Source organism: Schistocerca cancellata, chromosome 1 (genome assembly GCF_023864275.1).
Source record: "Schistocerca cancellata isolate TAMUIC-IGC-003103 chromosome 1, iqSchCanc2.1, whole genome shotgun sequence".
Taxonomy (NCBI): Eukaryota; Metazoa; Arthropoda; class Insecta; order Orthoptera; family Acrididae; genus Schistocerca; species Schistocerca cancellata.
The window spans coordinates 517,652,125-517,673,349 of NC_064626.1; the positions used below are offsets into that span (position 1 = coordinate 517,652,125).

General features: G+C 41.3%; 1 protein-coding gene across 4 annotated transcripts in view; it reads left to right on the top strand.

Moving 5' to 3' along the window:
• Window positions 1-21,225, top strand: part of LOC126178712 (ATP-dependent helicase brm-like) — a 220,107-nt gene that overhangs the window by 163,934 nt on the left and 34,948 nt on the right. For all 4 annotated transcript variants that reach the window (XM_049924555.1, XM_049924554.1, XM_049924552.1 and 1 more), the window contains 3 exons: window positions 3,381-3,547; window positions 15,861-16,049; window positions 17,766-18,096. In XM_049924555.1, the coding sequence (XP_049780512.1) occupies window positions 3,381-3,547; window positions 15,861-16,049; window positions 17,766-18,096 (687 nt within the window). The remainder of the gene's footprint in view (window positions 1-3,380; window positions 3,548-15,860; window positions 16,050-17,765; window positions 18,097-21,225) is intronic.

Consider the following 21,225-nt stretch of genomic DNA (forward strand, 5'->3'; position numbering starts at 1 on the left):
ATGTCATATTTTGTATTGAAAGTAATCATTTGATTAACAGACATTGTGTTTGTGTGATTGCAGGTACTGACAGGCTGTTTATTAACTGTTAGGAGATATACATATCTTGTAATCTTTTTGCCAGTTAATCTAAAGTCTATGCTCTATGTGTGGAGTACAGGGTAATCTGAACATTACATAAAAGTATGTGAAACAGCACTTTTTCTTCTTGCGTCCATCCCAGTAACCATTGACTGCTTCCAGGATGGGGACATATGCCAGGGGCCCTATTCTGTATTGTTCATACCGATCGGTGTAGTAGTTTAGTCTCGGTAGTGACGTCATTTTCGGTTCTTTATCGAAATATCCTATTCAATAAGCTTCTGAGACTCGTTACCAAACAGTCCTCCCACCGATTTTACAACAATTGTACCGAGAGGTTTTGGATTTCAGTCTGGCCTTGTTGATCGGTGAGCTGTTTTTTATGTACACCTGTAATTTGTTATTTTAAACATATTTAGCAGTTTTAGCTTTGGATTTAGTGATTGTGTTACTAAAGAATCGCCAGAGGACGTATCCGATTGGAAAGTGAGTTCATAATAGACTATTTTCCGTTGTTGGAAATATGATTCGGTTAGGTTGTTACTGTGAATGATTACATTAAAAAAAAAAGTTTTTGGTCAGTATTCTCTCAAAATACGTGTTATTTTTATGCAAATAGGAGTTTAAAGATCATTAAATATCAAGACATTGGCTCTGCTTACATATATTACATGAGTGTGAACTGACGTTACTAGTGTCTTTGTGTACTTTTTCCCACAAATGCTTTAGTTAGTAATTATCGAAGCGTGTTTACAACTTTCAAGTAACAATGGAAAGCAATTATGTGAAGCCTGATATTGGAAACCTTCCAAACTATCACGCATTTATGACTTGCACAGCACCGTTTGGCAATGAAGTCATCCTATGTTCCTCTACCTCAATACTACAAGAACTGAGCAGTGTCAATCTGTTGTTTGGTGTGGCCAAGTGGTTAGCGCGCTGGAATGCATACAAAAGGACACGGGTTCGCGCATGGATGAATGAAAAATTGTTTTTTTCCTCTTCATATATGCAACACATTCTGAGACATTGTTATTCGTGTAAGTTAAGATTTTTCTGCAATATTCGTTATTACTTACATGTAAGAGCGCACTTCCTCAGTAATGATTTCATGATTTCTGTGTGTTTAAAATACGAAATATGAAATTGTTGGAGATGAAATTGCAGTGAGTGAAACAACCGACAGTGACCTTTACATTTTTTCTTGTCGGAAATAATTCACCATTTTTTCTGAATATGTAGCGATTTCCAAGTATGCCGTTAGACGGGAATCTAAGAGCACAGCTTAAATTACTGGGAATGTAACTAGCAGCAGTCATCTTCATAATCTTGCTTGTCACAAGTATTTATCTGCGACCGAATCCTCAACCACAGTAGACAGAGATGAGAGATCTCTGCCATAATATTTTTAGACTGTAGCACCATATATGAAACATTTTCAATCATGAGATGCATCTTATAAACTTCAACAAACTGCAGGAGCTCTCGAAAATGTGTTTCTTCAATTTTGTTTTTAAGACCCAAATCATTGACGTATCGTATAGGGAAGTGGGCTACTTAATCTTTTGGATCTCTAGGAGCAAGTTATAACCACATTCTGTTTATCTTCTTATTCTTTGACACTCTCAGAATCAATTTTTCAGGTGTTTTTATATATATATTAGTACAATGTGGTACTACACACTATTCTTAACTCATTTTCTGAAACGTAAAATCCAAAACACGATGTCAGTGTGAATGAGAATAAGATGACATAATGTGGCATTTACGACAATCTGCAGAATACAGTCAAATAGGCTATTGTTGTTATGCATGCATGGAAACATGCGATCAGAGAAACTGTAAAACATTTTATCCATTTCAGCTGAGAATCATGGAAATGGATATACTGTGCCTGATACTGTTAAGGAGGAGGCAAGGGCAATGAAAGCGGGCACGTCAGCTCAATGGAATGCGGCATCATGCGTTATGGCAACGTAAACACAATTTTCGGTACTTGGAAGAATAGCGCACCTGTGTCGTCTGCTAGCCGCTTTGTGTTCATGGCGCCGTGCGCGCTGCAGTGTGCATGCGCGGATCTGCGGCCACTTGCTTTTGATTGGCTTCCGCGAGACGAACCGATGACAGCACTTCGGTTCTGTAGACCCGAACAGTATCACTACCGAAATGCATATTGAATAATGCAGGGACTCTAATTTGAGTACTAGACCGTTTGGTGATCTTAAATACCGAAACGATTGGCACAATGGTGGAAAGATACAGAATAGGCACCCTGGCGTCGATCAACTCCTCCTGGCAGATTAACAAAGATGGGTCTGTGCGGGGGCCAGCTTAGTTGTGGTTTTTAGGCAGTTTACCACATCTAACTAGGTGACCGAGCGAAGTGGCTAGCACACTGGGCTCGCATTCGGGAGGACGACAGTTCAAACCCGTCTCCGGCCATCCTGAATTAAGTTTTCCATGATTTCCCATCATCACTTCAGGCAAATGCCGGGATGGCTCCTTTGAAAGGGCCTGGCCGATTTCCTTCCTCATCCTTTCCTTATCCAAGCTTATGCTCCATCTCTAATGACCTCGTTGTCGACGAGACATTTAACACTAATCTCTTCCTCCTCCTCTAACTAGGTGAACACCAGACTGGTCCCATATTCTGCCTGGGACACATGCTGTGCAAACATTTACACTTTCTCACACTTGCACACAGAATTTCCTCTATATACAGAGAGATTGGGAGCACTGAGTCTCTGGCTGCTGAGGTCTCAGCAGCCAGAGACTACTGTCATGTCTGTGTGAGTTGAATTTGTGTGTGTGTGTGTGTGAACGTGTTCTATCTCTGATGAAGGCCTTGTTGGATGTAGCTCATTTTTTAACAGTCTTTTTTTGTCGTGCCTATCTGTGACTCAGCATCTCTGGTATATGGCGAGTAGCAACTATCTTTTTCATAATATTGTTACAACCCATCTTGATTTTTTGTTGTTCGACAAATTATTATATAAAGATTTGTGGGGTTGTATGTTTCCACTTGACAATATATCAACAGTTTTTGTGAACTTCAGAAACATTTGGCGAGACAAATGTGTTTGAAAAATAATTATTTCATGTAACTGTTTATAAGAGAATCTCAGAAACTTTGAGGTTTTGGAACAATACAGAGAAAAGAGTACTCATTGACAAAAATTATTATTGCACTATATGATATTACAGCCGTAAGTCGTGTGTGTTACAAGAAAGAAAGACAAGGAGACACAAAGAGAAGTCAGAATTTAACATTAGTATCTAAATATTTGAAAACTGTCTAGGTGGAGTTGAATGAAGAAGAAACCATTTTAATCATTCGGCGGCTTCACAAGGTCCTGAGGCCATTCTTATTGAGACGATTGAAGAAAGAAGTTGAAGCACAGTTACCTGATAAGGTGGAATACATTATAAAATGTGACATGTCAGGGCTGCAGCGGGTTTTGTACAGGTATGCAAATACTGTGTAGATTTTCATATAATTTATGTGAATTTATGTGGTTTAATGTTTGTCTCAAAGTTTTGCATTCCAAATATGTTAAATTGTAAGACATTTCCAGGAGCAGATGTGGACTCTGACCACAATCTATTGGTTATGACCTGTAGATTAAAACTGAAGAAACTGCAAAAAGGTGGGAATTTAAGGAGATGGGACCTGTATAAACTGAAAGAACCAGAGGTTGTACAGAGTTTCAGGGAGAGCATAAGGGAACAATTGACAGGAATTTGGGAAAGAAATACAGTAGAAGAAGAATGGGTAGCTTTGAGGGATGAAGTAGTGAAGGCAGCGGAGGATCAAGTAGGTAAAAAGACGAGGGCTAGTAGAAATCCTTGGGTAACAGAAGAAATATTGAATTTAATTGATGAAAGGAGAAAATATAAAAATGCAGTAAATGAAGCAGGCAAAAAGGAAGACAAACGTCTCAAATATGAGATCGACAGGAAGTGCAAAATGGCTAAGCAGGGATGGCTAGAGCACAAATGTAAGGATGTAGAGGCTTATCTCACTAGGGGTAAGATAGATACTGCCTACAGGAAAATTAAAGAGACCTTTGGAAGTAAGAGAACCACTTGTATGAACATCAAGAGCTCAGATGGAAACCCAGTTCTAAGCAAAGAAGGGAAAGCAGAAAGGTGGAAGGAGTATATAGAGGGTTTATACAAGGGCGATGTACTTGAGGACAATATTATGGAAATGGAAGAGGATGTAGATGAAGATGAAATGGGAGGTACGATACTGCGTGAAGAGTTTGACAGAGCACTGAAAGACCTGAGTCGAAACAAGGCCCCCGGAGTAGACAACATTCCATTGGAACTACTGACGGCCTTGGGAGAGCCAGTCCTGACAAAACTCTACCATGTGGTGAGCAAGATGTATGAAACAGGCGAAATACCCTCAGACTTCAAGAAGAATATAATAATTCCAATCCCAAAGAAAGCAGGTGTTGACAGATGTGAAAATTACTGAACAATTAGTTTAATAAGCCACAGCTGCAAAATACTAACACGAATTCTTTACAGACGAATGGAAAAACTAGTAGAAGCTGACCTCGGGGAAGATCAGTTTGGATTCCGTAGAAATACTGGAACACATGAGGCAATACTGACGTTACGACTTACCTTAGAAGAAAGATTAAGGAAAGGCAAACGTATGTTTCTAGCATTTGTAGACTTAGAGAAAGCTTTTGACAATGTTGACTGGAATACTCTCTTTCAAATTGTAAAGGTGGCAGGGGTAAAATACAGGGAGCGAAAGGCTATTTACAATTTGTACAGAAACCAGATGGCAGTTATAAGAGTTGAGGGACATGAAAGGGAAGCAGTGGTTGGGAAGGGAGTAAGACAGGGTTGTAGCCTCTCCCCGATGTTATTCAATCTGTATATTGAGCAAGCAGTAAAGGAAACAAAAGAAAAATTTGGAGTAGGTATTAAAGTCCATGGAGAAGAAATAAAAACTTTGAGGTTCGCCGATGATATTGTAATTCTGTCAGAGACAGCAAAGAACTTGGAAGAGCCGTTGAATGGAATGGGCAGTATCTTGAAAGGAGGATATAAGATGAACATCAACAAAAGCAAAACGAGGATAATGGAATGTAGTCGAATTAAGTCGGGTGATGCTGAGGGAATTAGATAAGGAAATGAGACATTTAAAGTAGTAAAGGAGTTTTGCTATTTGGGGAGCAAAATAAGTGATGATGGTCGAAGTAGAGAGGATATAAAATGTAGACTGGCAATGGCAAGGAAAGTGTTTCTGAAGAAGAGAAATTTGTTAACATCGAGTATAGATTTGAGTGTCAGGAAGTCGTTTCTGAAAGTATTTGTATGGAGTGTAGCCATGTATGGAAGTGAAACATGGACGATAAATAGTTTGGACAAGAAGAGAATAGAAGCTTTCGAAATGTAGTGCTACAGAAGAATGCTGAAGATTAGATGGGTAGATCACATAACTAATGAGGAAGTATTGAATAGGATTGGGGAGAAGAGAAGTTCGTCGCACAACTTGACCAGAAGAAGGGATCAGTTGGTAGGACATGTTCTGAGGCATCAAGGGATCACCAATTTAGTATTGGTGGGCAGTGTGGAGGGTAAACATCATAGAGGGAGACCAAGAGATGAATACACTAAGCAGATTCAGAAGGATGTAGGTTGCAGTAGGTACTGGGAGATGAAGCAGCTTGCACAGGATAGAGTAGCATGAAGAGCTGCATCAAACCAGTCTCAGGACTGAAGACCACAACAACAACAACAACAACAACAACAGCAACATATGTTCTTAATATCTTGATCATTTGGCAAATTGTAATTTGCTATAACTCTTTAGATCATACTTGGATATGTGCCATGGGTGTGGCCACGGGAGCACTACATACAAACACTTCACCAGCAGCCTCTGCACTGGTCAGCCATCAGAAGGCCACCTGAGACTTGTGCACATGACACGGCATCTGCCACACCATGTACTGGATCTCTTCCATACATGACAGCATGGCAGGCGCTCATCCTCAGACATGTTTTACTGCTGACTGGACTATTTGTATACTTATGTGTACTTGAATGTGGACTAATAAACTCGTGTTCTTTGTGGCCACACTATTACTTGTGTCTTACATTACAATACAAAATGGCAACAAGTGTGGTGTTCGCATCTGTGTGCTCAGTTTTTTCCTTCGGTTCTCATGTCTATGGAGCCAGTACTCGAGTCTCTTGTCAAGCAGCAACAGACTCTTATGGTCGCTATTACTGATTTTTCGCCCAAATTTTCTATGCTGTTGGCATACCCTCGCCGTTCACCCCTTACGATGATGTGGCTGAAGACAGGGAAGCATATGAGAAGTGGCTTTGGCAACACTTCTTTGCCTGTGGTGTGTCTGATGCTAACTAAAAGGCTATGTTTCTGTCTTGGATTTCCCCTTGGATTTACTAGTTGCTGTGCCAGTTCGACATGCTCCAGGATCCAGAATCACTTTCGTTCAATGAAATGTGTGAATTGCTGTCTAATTATCACCGTAAACACCTGCATGTCTTTGTGGCACATGTCGAGTTCTATTGTTGTTATAAACAGCTCCACCAATCATTATAAACAGCCCCTTCAGTCCTACGTGGCTTTTGTGGCCGAACCCCATAGCCTCAGTCGCAAATGTCAGTTTGTTACTGATGCCCGTCCCAATTCTTATGCTGCCATATGACGCCATCATTTGATTGGCTCCCGACAAGGAGGTGTATCAACCTGTAACACAGTGTGAAAATGCATATTTTGGATGAAGTGTTAAATATTGCTCAATCTTTCAAGGGGTCTTGTGCTGCTAGCGACCATATTTAGGCTTGGTGTGAATCACAGTGTCATTACCAAGCCTTTCCTGCAAATATGTACATAGATGTTAAACATGTGTCTTCAGTGCTTACACATACTGATAATCTGTTTATTGAAGGGTGAGTGATAGACAAAAAGTACTATGGCTCTAATTGGACATGGGTACAGCTGTATGATATTGTCAGCTCTAATTGGACATGGGTACAGCTGTTTGATATTGTCACATAGAAGAAGGTGTAATTAGATGAATGATGAACACTAACTTCAATTAACGAAGGTTTATTCAGCACTTGCACATACACGAGCGTGGAGAGCACTGCCTCCAGCCAGAACATATACAGTATATATACAGCTACAGAACATTCCAGTACATTGATTCTTGACATACTTTTAGAATGTACTCGAACCAAATATATAAATTTAAACTGTACAGTCCATGTGAGTTTTGAACTCACCACCCTCCACACATCAGTTTAGTGTCATAACCACTACATCACGGTGCTACTCAGCTTCTTCTGTGACATTGCTCCCTCCTAAAGAGAACAGCATCTCAGTGTTACGTCCTCCTAGTCCAGGAACGAGTCATCAGTCCTGGGTACTCCAACTTCCGACGACTGGTGCTCGCCCTGGTGGTGATCTTCTGAAAACTTCTTTTGCCTCTACACTCTTTGTCACCTTTCCGCTTGTTGCCTGTCACTGGAACTTTGAATTTACCCTGTGTTGCAGGATCCTTGTCGGGCTTCATTCAAAGGACATGGACCGTATCTCTGATCTTTCGTCGTCTTGTGTCGGGGTCGAAATCTTCAACTTCATAAGTAACATTGGACAATTGTCTTACAATCGTATGAGGTCCAAAGTAGCACCTGAGGAGCTTCTCAGAGAGACCAATCTTCTGAACAGGAGTGAAGATCCAGACGAGGTCACCAGGCTGGTAAACAACAGGGCGGTGGCTCGCGTCATACCTTCGGCGATTGTTTTCTTGAGCCTGCAGTGTGCAGAGTTGAGCTAACTGCCGAGCTTCCTCAGCTCTGGTTAACACCTGGCCGATGTAGTCGTCATCCGTATCATCAGGATGTAACAGAAACACAGTGTCCGTCGTCATAGTCGCCTCATGCCCGTGCACCAGGAAAAAGGGTGTAAATCCCGTGGTATCTTGTTTGGTGGTGTTGTAGGCAAACTTCACGAAAGGTAGCACCTCATCCCAGTTGCTCTGCTGAACATTGATGAACATTGATAGCATGTTGGCCAAGGTCTTATTAAGGCATTCAGTAAGCCCATTAGTTTGTGGATATTAGGCAGTCATCATGTGATGAGTAATGTTGCACCGATGATTTATCTATCACAAGATTAGATTGGAAAACTTTCCCTCGATCCGTAATTAACAACTTTGGGGCACCGTATTTTAATCAATGTATTCCACAATGAATTTGACTACCTTGAGTGCTTCGGCTGTTTTCACAGCTTTTGTAATGGCGTAGCGTGTCAGATAATCAGTGCAAATGATAATCCATCTATTGACACTAGCAGACTTTGGATATCGTCCGAGTAGGTCAATCCCAACACGCTGGAAAGGCGTTTCGGCTGGTGGAATTGGTATGATTCAGCCAGGTGGTTTCTGAGGGACTGCCTTTCTCCTCTGACACTCTCGACAGTGCAACACGTAGTGACGGACACTCCTAAATAAACTTGGCGAGAAAAATCTCTTGCGGGTTCTTTCATATGTCTTAATAAATCCTAAGTGTCCGGCCTCAGGTGTGTCGTGGAATTTCTGTAGAACATCTAAGCACATGTGTTCAGAAATCACTGGTAGCCAACTCTTTCCAAATGGATCAGAGTTTTTCTTGCAAAGTAATCCATTAGCTACCTTAAATTGTCCTTTCACATCCTCTGACCAATTTAAGGCAAGCATAATTTGAGATATTTTGGCGTCCTTCTTCTGCTTAGCAGAGAGATCCTGGAGAGCAGCGAGACAGTCACTATCATCATCAGTGTCTTGATGGTCTTGCACAGGGTTTCTTGAGAGACAGTCGGCATCTTAGTGTTTTCTTCCAGTTTTGTACACTATGGTAATGTCATATTCTTGAAGACGTAGTGCTCACCCAGCACTCGTCCTGTTGGATCCTTAAGACCTGTCAGCCAACGAAGTGAATGGTGGTCTGTAACAACTATGAATGGCCTTCCATAGAGATACTGTCGAAATTTGCATGTGGCCCAGATCACAGCAAGACATTCTCTTTCTGTAGTTGAGTAGTTTCTCTCGGCTTTTGTAAGTGTCCTAGAGGCATAGGCTATAACCTTCTCTTTTCCATCCGAAATTTGCACCAGAACAGCACCGATCCCATACCCACTGGCATCTGTGTGTAGTTCTCTAGGTGCTCTCTCATCATACAGTACAGGGTGAATTGTCAGAGCTTTTCACAGGACATTGAAAGAATCTTGTTGAGCACCACCCCAGATAAATTTAGCATCAGCTTTTAAGAACTCTTGGAGTGGCCTGGCTTTTATACAAAAGTCTTTGATAAAATGACAGTAATAAGAACATAATCTGAGGAAGCTTTTCACGTCTCTACTACTTTTAGGAATAGGAAATTCCATTATAGATCTCACCTTTTCTGGGTCTGGCCACACACCTTCGTTGGCACAAGGTGTCCAAGTATTGTGATTTCTTTTGCTGCAAAGAGACACTTTCTTGGATTTAGTTTCAGTCCACCTTGTTGGAGACACTTAAGAACGGCCCTCAGTCTTTCATCAAATGTCTCTGAGAACACTATAATGTCATAAAATAACAAAGACACATCGTCAACTTCAGGTGATGTAGAAGATTATCCATCATCCGTTCAAAAGTTGCTGGTGCATTACACAAACCAAGTGGCATTACCTTAAACTCATACAGGCCCACAGGGGTGATGAATGCAGTTTTCTCACGATCAGCCTCATCTACTTCGATTTGCCAGTATCCCGAGTACATGTCCATGGTTGAGAAAAACTTAGCCCCTTTAAGACAGTCTAGTGTATCATCAATTCGTGGAAGAGGGTAAATGAGTTATCTTATTAACCTTCCTGAAATCAACACAAAAGCACCAACTGACATCCTTCTTCCTGACGAGGACCACTGGTGACGCCCATGGGCTCTGTAATGGCTGAATCATGTCATTACCTCGTTGTGAATTATTTGACGCTCCGTTACTGACACACAGTGTGCTCTCTGGCTTATTGGTTGATGGTCTCCTGTGCTTATCCGGTGCTTCACCGTCAATTTGTCTAATTTGCACTTCACCTTGGATTGAAGCATTCAGAGGACTTTTGAAGAATGGCAAGTAACTTCTTCTGTTGTTCCTTAGTGATATCTGGTGATAGTCAAGCTAGAAGATCTTATGTCTCGTAGTGGTAGCGCTAATTTCGCCAACAGACTCGGCATGGGAGGTTTCTATGAGGCTCAGCTGTTCTTCAATTAATGGCTCAGCATTTGCTATGCTCATGCGTCTTGGAAGGATCTGTAGTTCTTGGTGACAGTTAACTATCCACAATTCACCGTATCTGTTCTTAAAGGAGACAACAGAGGCTGGGATGACCAAGTTATTCTTCAGTGGTATGCCTCTCTTACATTCCACTACAAGACCCATGGGTTGATGCATGGCACGACACGTGACAGTTACCTTTCTAACGCTGACTGCAGGAATGATCACTTCATCCAGCACACATAGTCTCCACACACTCAGATGCGCATCTTCCTGTCCACAGTATCTCATCTTGTGTAGCATAATCTTTGAGCGACCACAATCTTTAATTGCCTGAGAAGCTTTCAAAAAGTCCCATCCGAGAATAACTTCAAGATTACGTTTGTGTAAGACGATGAATTCTAAGGGCTGTGTATGGCCACTTATACTCACACAAATGATACATCTTCCTACAGGAAGGCTTTACATATTTCCCATTAGCCACATTCAGCAGTGATGTTTTGTTGTCAATGAATACAGTTTTCTGCAACTGGCGACAGTACTTCTCCAAAATGACTGAATAAAATGCTCCAGAGCCCACAAGAGCTTGGGCTGGTTGGCCACCCATGAGGATATCGACATAGTTTCCTATCAGTTTTGTAGTGATCGACGGCGGAGGATTTTTCTCTTCGGCGGCCTCACCTCCAAAGAAGGTTGCTCCCTTTAGTTTTCCAGGTTGCAGCGGCCAGGTGATCAGCTGGAGCTTCTAAACAGCGGTGGAGACCTTGATCGGTGTGTTGAGTAGCGTCCTCTTCAGCAGATAGCTTGCAGCGATGGTGACCTGCATTGGCCTGCACCCACATCTTCCTGTTGATCTTCATCATCCCGGAGTTGGCGTCGGCTAAGATCGGTCAGCTGTATTCTGGTACGGGCATCATCAAATATCCTCCGCCTTTCTCAACAATAGCGCACCATATGTCCCGCTCATCCACAGTGGAAATATACTGGTTGGTTATCCTGGGTCCTCCAGACGCCAGTCTTCCTTGGTGCCCAAACAGGTTCCCCATGCGGCATTGTAGGAACCTAACTCTGCATGGGTCTCAACTTTTTCACTGTTTTAAAGGGAAATTAATGACGAGAGATTGGGTTCAATGTCTGTTCCATTTCCTCCCTTATGACCTCTTGAAGTGTCTCGGTGTTTTGCTCGCCATGCAATCCAAGTGCCTTCTGAACTTCCTCTCTCACTATCTGACGAAGAACGCTTGTGAAATCAGTTTCTTCCTCCATCACAGAAGCCATTCAAACTTCTTGCATCTAATTCTTTTTTTATGCATTGTCTCAATATACTGGCACCATTTTATGAAGTCATCTGCTGTCGAAACCTCCTTGAGGAGTAGGGCTTGATACGTGTCCTCAGCAACATCCTTCATGAGATGTGCAACCTTATCTTCCTCCTTCATTCTAGGATCCACTATTTTACACAGCTCAAAGACGTCTTGAATGTAGGATGCTGTAGTTTCTCCTGGATGCTGTGCCCTGCACTTTAATTTATCTTCAGCCTTGCACTTCTGTCATTGGGTGTCGCCGAAATACTTGCGCAGTTCCGCCTGGAATACTTCCCAGCTTATGAACTACTCCTCGTTGTTCTCATACCATTGCTTGGCAGTGCCCTCCAAGTAGAAAAATACATTAGCCATACACACGGTGTCATCCCATTTGTTAAATTTGGCTATATGCTCATATACCTTGAGCTACTTGTTTCGATCTTGGCCATCGTCACCAGAGAACCCGGAAGGGTGTCTCATGTGGTGGCACACAGTTGCTGTCATCGCAATGTCCTCTTCTTCTTCTGCCTCTGATAAATTGTGATCTCTTGAATATGGCTCGAACTCAGGTTTCTCGCCACGTAAACGGCAGCTCTGTCATGGCCTGATGGGAGCCACTGTGTTGTCGATAATGTGGCCTATCACAAGTTCCAATACCCAGCACCTCCACTAGAATAACGTCACATAGAAGAAGGTGTAATTATATTAATGATGAACACTAACTTCACTTAATGAAGGTTTATTCACCACTTGCACATACAAGAGCGTGGGGCGAACTGTCTCCGGCCAGAACACATACAGCATATATACAACTACATAACATTCCAGTAGAGTGATTCTTGACATTTGTGGATACTTCTAGAATGTACTCAAACCATGTATATAAATTAAAATTGTACAGTCCATGTGAGTTTTGCACTCACGACCCTCCATGCAACAGTTTAGTATCATAACCACTACACCACAGTGCTACTCAGCTTCTTCTGCGACAATATTGCTGAACCCGCAAACTTATGTGGACTTAGGATCTGCAGCATTGTCTCCTGTTACTCAATGGTTGGTGAATTACAACAAGCAGCTTATTCCATCCGTGATTTCTGCACCTGACATGGCATTCATTACGTGAGTGCACCTCCTTTCCACCCCATTGTAATGGCAAGGCAAAATGTCTCTTCCTCATGATCAAAGTACAAATTAACAAGTATGTCACAGACTCTTCCACAGAGGACACTTTGACACACTTCTTGAGTTCCTACAGGTTTACGCCGGCAGGGAATCGGAGCCTGGCTGAGATGCTTCATGGCCATCAACCCTGCACTCTCCTCGACTGCTCATGTTGTCCTACCAATGTCCGTTGACACACTCCTTGTTGTGGTATGTTCCTGACTCTGTGGTCTGGACATGGGGGTTTGGCCACCAACCGAAATGGATTCTGGCCATGGTCTACAGTTGGAACTGCCGCCACCTCAGTATGGCACCACTGGTGATAGGCTGGTCACACGGCATTATGTTAGATGCATCTTTATGTCACGGTGAGAGCTGCGAGTCTGCTGCAGCTGTCTCCGCCTCCTCCCTCAGCACCTGTCCAGGTCTTTCGGAGCATCCCTGCTGCGCAGACAGACCTGCCCTCCTTGTGGATGTCATCGCCTCTTGCCTCTCCTCTGGGGTCTGGTGCCCTGACGCTTGCTGCTGGCCTTTCCCACGAGGCACTGCCACCGTATGCATTTCCACTGCTGGCTGCCCCAGTGCCGTTGGGTTTTTCAGCACCGGCATCCCTGGCGCCTTCACTGGAACAGCTGGCACCTTTGCCATCAGCACAGTTCCGCTACTTTGAGCTGGCGGATGTAGATGCTTCATGTGCCCTCATTGTCCAGCCTCTCTTCTGTTACTTGCCCAGCATCTTCTCCCACCACCAGTGCTTGCTGCAGATGCCATCGATGTGTCAACAGTTGCCTTATGCCTGTACGGAATAGTGTCCTTTCCCCAAGAGGGGTTGGGGGGGGGGGGGGGGTGATATAACCCTGTACATCATAGTTGGATAATCACTGCAGATGTGGCCGCCAACACATTACATGCGAACAGTCCACTGTTGGCATCTGCCCAGGCTGGCCACCAAAGGCCCCTTGCGATATGTGCACATGGCATAGCACCCTCTGCATCGTCCACTGGAGCCCTTCCCTTTGTAAGGACAGAGCGGCAGGCGATTGTCCTCAGATGTCTTCTACTGCCAACTGTACAGTTTGTATGTTTGTGGGCACTTGAATGTGAAACAATAAACTTATTCTTCATGGCTAAACCATTAACTTGTGTCTTACATTACAACATAATTAATATACTTTGTGTTGTTATTCAAGGGCCGGAATTTATTGATATCAGATGGGATTGAAAGCTTCTTTAATACATTTTCTTACAATGACATTTATAATCATTACTAAATTTCTGTTAATTTCAGTGCGGTGACAGGTATTATCAATGTATTTCACATTAGATGTACATTTTTTTATATAGAGCCCACGTTGCTAGTGAAGTAATATTTAATTTGGAGTTTGTGACTTTTAGAGACTACAGTGGCCAATCCACATGAAGTACAAGCCAAAAGACTTGACTTTTGGAAACAAGTGTGATGGTAGTGGTTCAGGTTATAAGGACGGCAATAAAACATATGAGTGATTCAAGAAGGGACACAAGGATAGTAAATGTGTTAATACACCATGAAATAACTTCTTTGTTAGTAGAGGGAGCTATAGGTCATAAAGATTGTAGTGGAAGACTGAGATTGGAATATATCCAACAAATAATTTAGGTTATTGAGTGCAAGTGCCACTTTGAAATCAAGAGGATGGCACAGGAAAGTATTTCATGGTGGGCTCCATCAAGTCAGTCCACACATGACTAATGTCTGAAGTAGTGCCGGGGGTGAATTGACACCATGAATCCTGCAGGGCTGTTCATAAATCTGTAATAGGACGACATAGTGGAGATCTCTTCTGAAAAGTATGTTGCAAGGCATACCAGATATGATCAGTAATGTTCATGTCTGGGGAGTTTGGTGGCCAGCAGAAGTGTTTAAACTAAGAAGAGTTTCCTGGAGCCACTCTGTAGCAATTCTTAGACATGTGGGGTGTCGCATTGTCCTGCTGGAATTGTCTAAGTCCTTTGGAATGCACAATGGACATGAATTGAATGGATCCAGGTGATCAGACAGGGTGGTTGCATGCATGTCACCTGTCAGAGTTGTATCTAGCTGTATCATGGGTTCCATATCACTCCAGCTGCACATGCTCCACACCGTTACACAGCCTCCACCAACTTGAACAGTTCCATGCTGACATACAGGGTCATTCATGAGGCTATCTCTATATCTGTACATGTCCATCTGCTCGATACAATTTGAAATGAGACTCGCCTGACCAGGTAACATGTTTCCAATTATCAAAAGTCCAATGATGGTGTTGACGTGCTCAGGCAAGGCATAAAGCTTCGTATCGTGCAGTCATAAAGGATACACGAGTGTGCCTTCAGCTCCAAAAGTCCATATCGATGATGTTTCGTTGAATGGTTCACATGCTGACACTTGTTGACGGCCCATCATTGAAATCTGCCGCAATTTGCAGAAGTGTTTCACTTCTGTCACATTGAATGATTCTCTTCAGTCATCATTGGTCCTATATGTTGTCACCAAATTTCCGGCAAGTGAAAGCCTTGCACTGGGCAGTGTTTAACAATTAGCATACTTTAGGTCTTGTGAATTGTGTTCCAGATTTTGAGAATGTGTGAGAAGTCATTCAAATTTTTTCAGATGCCTTGCAATGGAAATTTTCTTCTTCCTCAAGAAGCCATCAAAGTACATAGCTTTGCTCACTGCCATGGTCAAATCTTTATTCATACCTTGTTAAATACATCCCATCAGCATGTTTAAACATTGATACTATTTCGTAAGTACTTTCACGTCACCCAGTGAAACTCTGAAATGTTGGCAATGTCTATAATTAGCTTGTTTCATTTAGGCTGTAGCATTGCCACAATGGAGAATAAAACCTGTGTGTAACTTCTTGCGTCAGTTATGTGCAATAACTTCAGTATTTGATGCTAAAAATTAACATTAATAATTTATTTTGTGGCATAAACTTGAGATTTTTTGTATGTGGGGTTCACAGTTAACTATTTTATTTCTATGTACATTTATTACAGTCATATGCAAAACAAAGGTGTTTTGCTTACTGATGGATCAGAAAAGGGAAAGCAAGGTCGAGGTGGAGCCAAGGCTTTACTTAACATCATCATGCAGTTAAGAAAATTATGCAATCATCCATTCATGTTCCAGCATATTGAGAAAGCCTATTGTGATCATATTGGATATCAGGGAACCGTTGTTACTGGGTAAGTAAACACAGAGCTAACAGAGATCTGAATGTGAGACACCTATTTTTACAAAATTCGCATCGTTTTTTGGTGAAATTCTCTTTTCTTTCTTTCTTCTTCTTTTCCGTGTGTATGTGTGTGTAAAAGATTTAATGTACAAATTTAAAAGATTGTCATGCTGTTTGCTTGAAGATTAAGCCTTAGTGCTTTGAAATTGACAGTTAAAAAAAGTTGAGATTGGAGAGCTTTTTGATTGGAATGTATGCTTTTGCAAAAATTTCTAGCTTTTCCCCCGAAGTGGTCTTCACTTTTTTTTCTTCTTTCTGCTTTTTTAAGCTTCTGATTGCTTCTGCTGAGGAGTATTTTCCCACTGGTGAACTAAGTGCTTATGTGGTTTAAGATGCTACCTGATATTGTTTTTCTTTTCCTATCCAATTTGATAATTAGAAAATATTACTTTCAACCTTTTGTGATCATTCATAGCCAAGCAACCCATACTTGGCACCGCTACAGATAGAATTGATAAGGTGCTTAATGTAGAAGTAGGACTGAAAATAAAGTTATTCTCATGTTAGCAAAATAATTTCGATGACGTGGAAATACATTGACAGATTTTGTTGTTCCATCACTATAGTGCAGCATGCGGCCACTATAAACTACCATTCAGCCAGGAGCATGAACAAATTAGAATTGTGACTATCAGAGTGGAATGTAGTCATGCTGGGAAAGAAGCCCTGCCTCGTTCTTGGAGGGCACCAGCCTACACCTTTGTTCTTTGTTCTGCGTTTCCGCAAAAGCTGACCGGACATGTGGTCATAGAGATCACTGATACCTTCGGGTGTTTGAGGTTCATAATCAGACTCCATGATGGACCAGGATTAGTCTTTTCACTCATTGCAAAATAAGGAAAGAGAAACAATGAGCAACACATGGCACCTAAAACTATCATGTTAAAAATGTCCATATTATATCAGCTTTTTGAACTTTTGACTAGCAGACAAATGTACCCGTTTCTTTGTTCTAACGTGCTAAGTCCCATGGCTGAGTACTAAGTTGAATATGCTGTGTGTATCTTACACAGATTATTCAGCTCCCCACAGTTCGCGTGGCACCGGAGCATTGATTGCACTGATACATCATACTGTTCGTGCAGTTTTCATTACTCAAACACATTCTTATGCACATTATCTTTACAAATCAGGCTTTGCGAGAAGATATGAAATGGCAGTAACCGAAAATTGGTTACACTTTTGATATTTATGTGCAGAAAATAAGCTTTCCCAACTATCTCTGATAAAATAGGTACTCTTGTTACATCTCGCTATGAAATAACATCTATTAGGTAATTTTTGTATTTTTATGTTTTGAGACGAATTTGCATCTATATTTGCATGTATTGCAAAATGGCCACAGATAACATTTTTTCAGTTTAGTCTGTCACTAATATAACGTTGTTGAAGCTTACTGTCCTACTGTATCGCCTTTGATCCGTGGTTGAGCGTAATTAGGAGATAACATGATGATTACAAAATTCCTTTTTCTTTTACTGTTTCTTCTCTATGTTCATTCATAAAGAAACCATGATTCAAAATCTTGTGTATGCTTCTTTATGTGTTTCTCTGCTCTGCTGTTATTTATTGATTGTGAATTTATTCCTTTTAGGTAACTAATATAAAGTTTATTTAAATTCTGATAATGATTGAATATGAAACTTACATCACATCTGTAATCTAGGCCAGACCTGTACCGAGCATCTGGTAAATTTGAACTCCTTGACCGAATTCTTCCAAAGCTGAAGGCATCAAACCATCGTGTGCTGCTATTTTGTCAGATGACACAGCTTATGACAATAATGGAGGATTATTTGGGTTGGCGTGGCTTTCAGTACCTCAGACTGGATGGGACAACAAAAGCGGAAGAACGTGGTGAACTGCTGAGGAAATTTAATGCTCCAGACTCAGAATATTTTGTTTTCTTGTTGAGCACCAGAGCAGGTGGCCTTGGATTGAATCTACAATCAGCAGATACTGTCATTATCTTTGATTCTGATTGGAATCCTCATCAGGTCAGAAATTGTTATATTTGGTTTCTTCTCATTTTTGTGTTTTGTGTGCAACATGTGATACAACATTTCATAATAGTATGTGAGTTGTGTTTAAAAATAAACAGAACTTGGTCATATTACTTTACTATTTTACTATACAATTTGGCTGATTTTGTCTCCTTCAAAACTTTCTCCTCTGGAATTGATATCCCACACTAATGGTAATTCCACTGTTGAAAGAAATTTGAAATACCTCTTGTTGGATGTGTGCAGAGATCTGAAAATGGTGTCCTTTTAGGCTGGTTTTCAAATGAGTAAACAAGAATAAGCCTTGCTATTATCAAACTGTTTGAATAGCAGATATGTGGTATAGCAATTACCTCACTTACGGTGAAAAACTGTCATATAACAAGTGCAAAATAAATGCGAATTTTGTTTTCATGAAACACTAAGAGTTGATATAACATATTTCAGCTATTGCCATCACCAGATCCTGTAGTTGAGGACAAAAATATTTAAAAACATTAACAGTTACCAATAAAGAATATTGTCCACTAAATTTAGAACTTCTGAAACAAAAGTTCAGTGTCAATTAGCAGTAAAAACTTCACCAAAGTGGGATGTCAGCTGATAACTCTACTCAACAACTTGCACAAACCCAAATGCAAGCTGAGAGGCAGCACGGCTGGGGAATACTTTGCTTTCATTTCTATGGTCACATACATACAAAATGATATATGATGATTAAAACAGCAATTATTGCAAGTAAAAGTACAACAAATGATGTCAATACTGTGAGTACACAGTAATAAAATTATATTTTCAAATGACAGTAATACAGGGTTATTACAAATGATTGAAGCGATTTCACAGCTGTACAATAACTTTATTATTTGAGATATTTTCACAATGCTTTGCACACATATACGAAAACTCAAAAAGTTTTTTAGGCATTCACAAATGTTCGATATGTGCCCCTTCAGTGATTCGGCAGACATCAAGCCGATAATCAAGTTCCTCCCATACTCGGCGCAGCATGTCCCTATCAGTGAGTTCGAAAGCATGGTTGATGCGAGCTCGCAGTTCTGGCACGTTTCTTGGTAGTGGAGGTTTAAACACTGAATCTTTCACATAACCCCTCAGAGAGAAATCGCATGGGGTTAAGTCAGGAGAGCGTGGAGGCCATGACATGAATTGCTGATCATGATCTCCACCACGACCGATCCATCGGTTTTCCAATCTTCTGTTTAAGAAATGCCGAACATCATGATGGAAGTGCGGTGGAGCACCATCCTGTTGAAAGATGAAGTCGACGCTGTCGGTCTCCAGTTGTGGCATGAGCCAATTTTCCAGCATGTCCAGATACACGTGTCCTGTAACGTTTTTTTCGCAGAAGAAAAAGGGGCCGTAAACTTTAAACCGTGAGATTGCACAAAACACGTTAACTTTTGGTGAATTGCGAATTTGCTGCACGAATGCGTGAGGATTCTCTACCGCCCAGATTCGCACATTGTGTCTGTTCACTTCACCATTAAGAAAAAATGTTGCTTCATCACTGAAAACAAGTTTAGCACTGAACGCACCCTCTTCCATGAGCTGTTGCAACCACGCCGAAAATTCAAAGCGTTTGACTTTGTCATCAGGTGTCAGGGCTTGTAGCAATTGTAAACGGTAAGGCTTCTGCTTTAGCCTTTTCCGTAAGATTTTCCAAACCATCGGCTGTGGTACATTTAGCTCCCTGCTTGCTTTATTCGTCAACTTCCGCGGGCTACGCGTGAAACTTGCCCGCACGCGTTCAACCGTTTCTTCGCTCACTGCAGGCCGACCCATTGATTTCCCCTTACAGAGGCATTCAGAAGCTTTAAACTGTGCATACCATCACCGAATGGAGTTAGCAGTTGGTAGATCTTTGTTGAACTTCATCCTGAAGTGTCGTTGGACTGTTATGACTGACTGATGTGAGTGCATTTCAAGCACGACATACGCTTTCTCGGCTCCTGTCGCCATTTTGTCTCTCTGCGCTCTCGAGCGCTCTGGCGGCAGAAACCTGAAGTGCGGCTTCAGCCGAACAAAACTTTATGAGTTTTTCTACGTATCTGTAGTGTGTCATGACCATATGTCAATGAATGGAGCTACAGTGAATTTATGAAATCACTTCAATCATTTGTAATAGCCCTGTACATACATGTGTGAACCACCTACATTTAACAAGTATTCATCGTATTTGTGTTATAATTAAGTGTTGTGATTTGGAATCGATGCCATAATGTAGGTCTGTCTATAACTGGCTGGGTAGGGTAACTCAATGCATAGGCACACCAGCCTCAACAGGACCATGTCTAGAGCACTATGATGTTCAGACTAATTTTCAGACTGAGGACAGTTTCACTTTCTTAATCATGTATCATTCTTCTGTGCTAAACTTCTAACATGTGCAGTTGTAATCACAGAATAATTTCCATAATCACAGCAGAATGTTACCCTCGAGCGGACGTGCTAATTTTCATAACATGAGTGGGCTTGCTGTGTAATTTGTATACATGTAAAGGATAGCTGTCTTTATGTTACTGAGGTACACATGTACAAGCAAAATCACTATTTAATCTTGGTGTAATTAAAAAATTATGAAATAAACTTATATTAAATGAGCTAAATCACTGTTTATTTAAACAATAATAAAAAAAAACTTTTATTGTATCACTCTCGCGCCACGTGCACGCATTATCCTACGGTAATGACCCACTCAGAGCATTTAAGAGCCCAGGTGCATCAGATCCCAGCCAAACACTCATTCAGTAACTAATTTTCTCGTAGACAACTGCCTCATTGTGGGATTGTGCTGCTAGCTCTTAATCTGAAGCATTTTCATGCACAGATCGTAAATTTTTTCACAGCAAGCTTGCTGTTTATTTTATATTACTGGTGCTCACTTAAACATATGACAACACAACTTATCACTGTGTTAGCTGAAGCAATAATGAAGGCATGGATATGGACTCACAGTTGTAAAACAACAATTGACGATAACAGACAATGTTATTTTGGTTCGCGCACTTTATGCGTAGGCATGACTGCTTGAGTGTTAACGCAAACAAAATATACATGAAACAAAGTTTCAGTGAGGGATGTGGTATGTGATTAAAATTAATT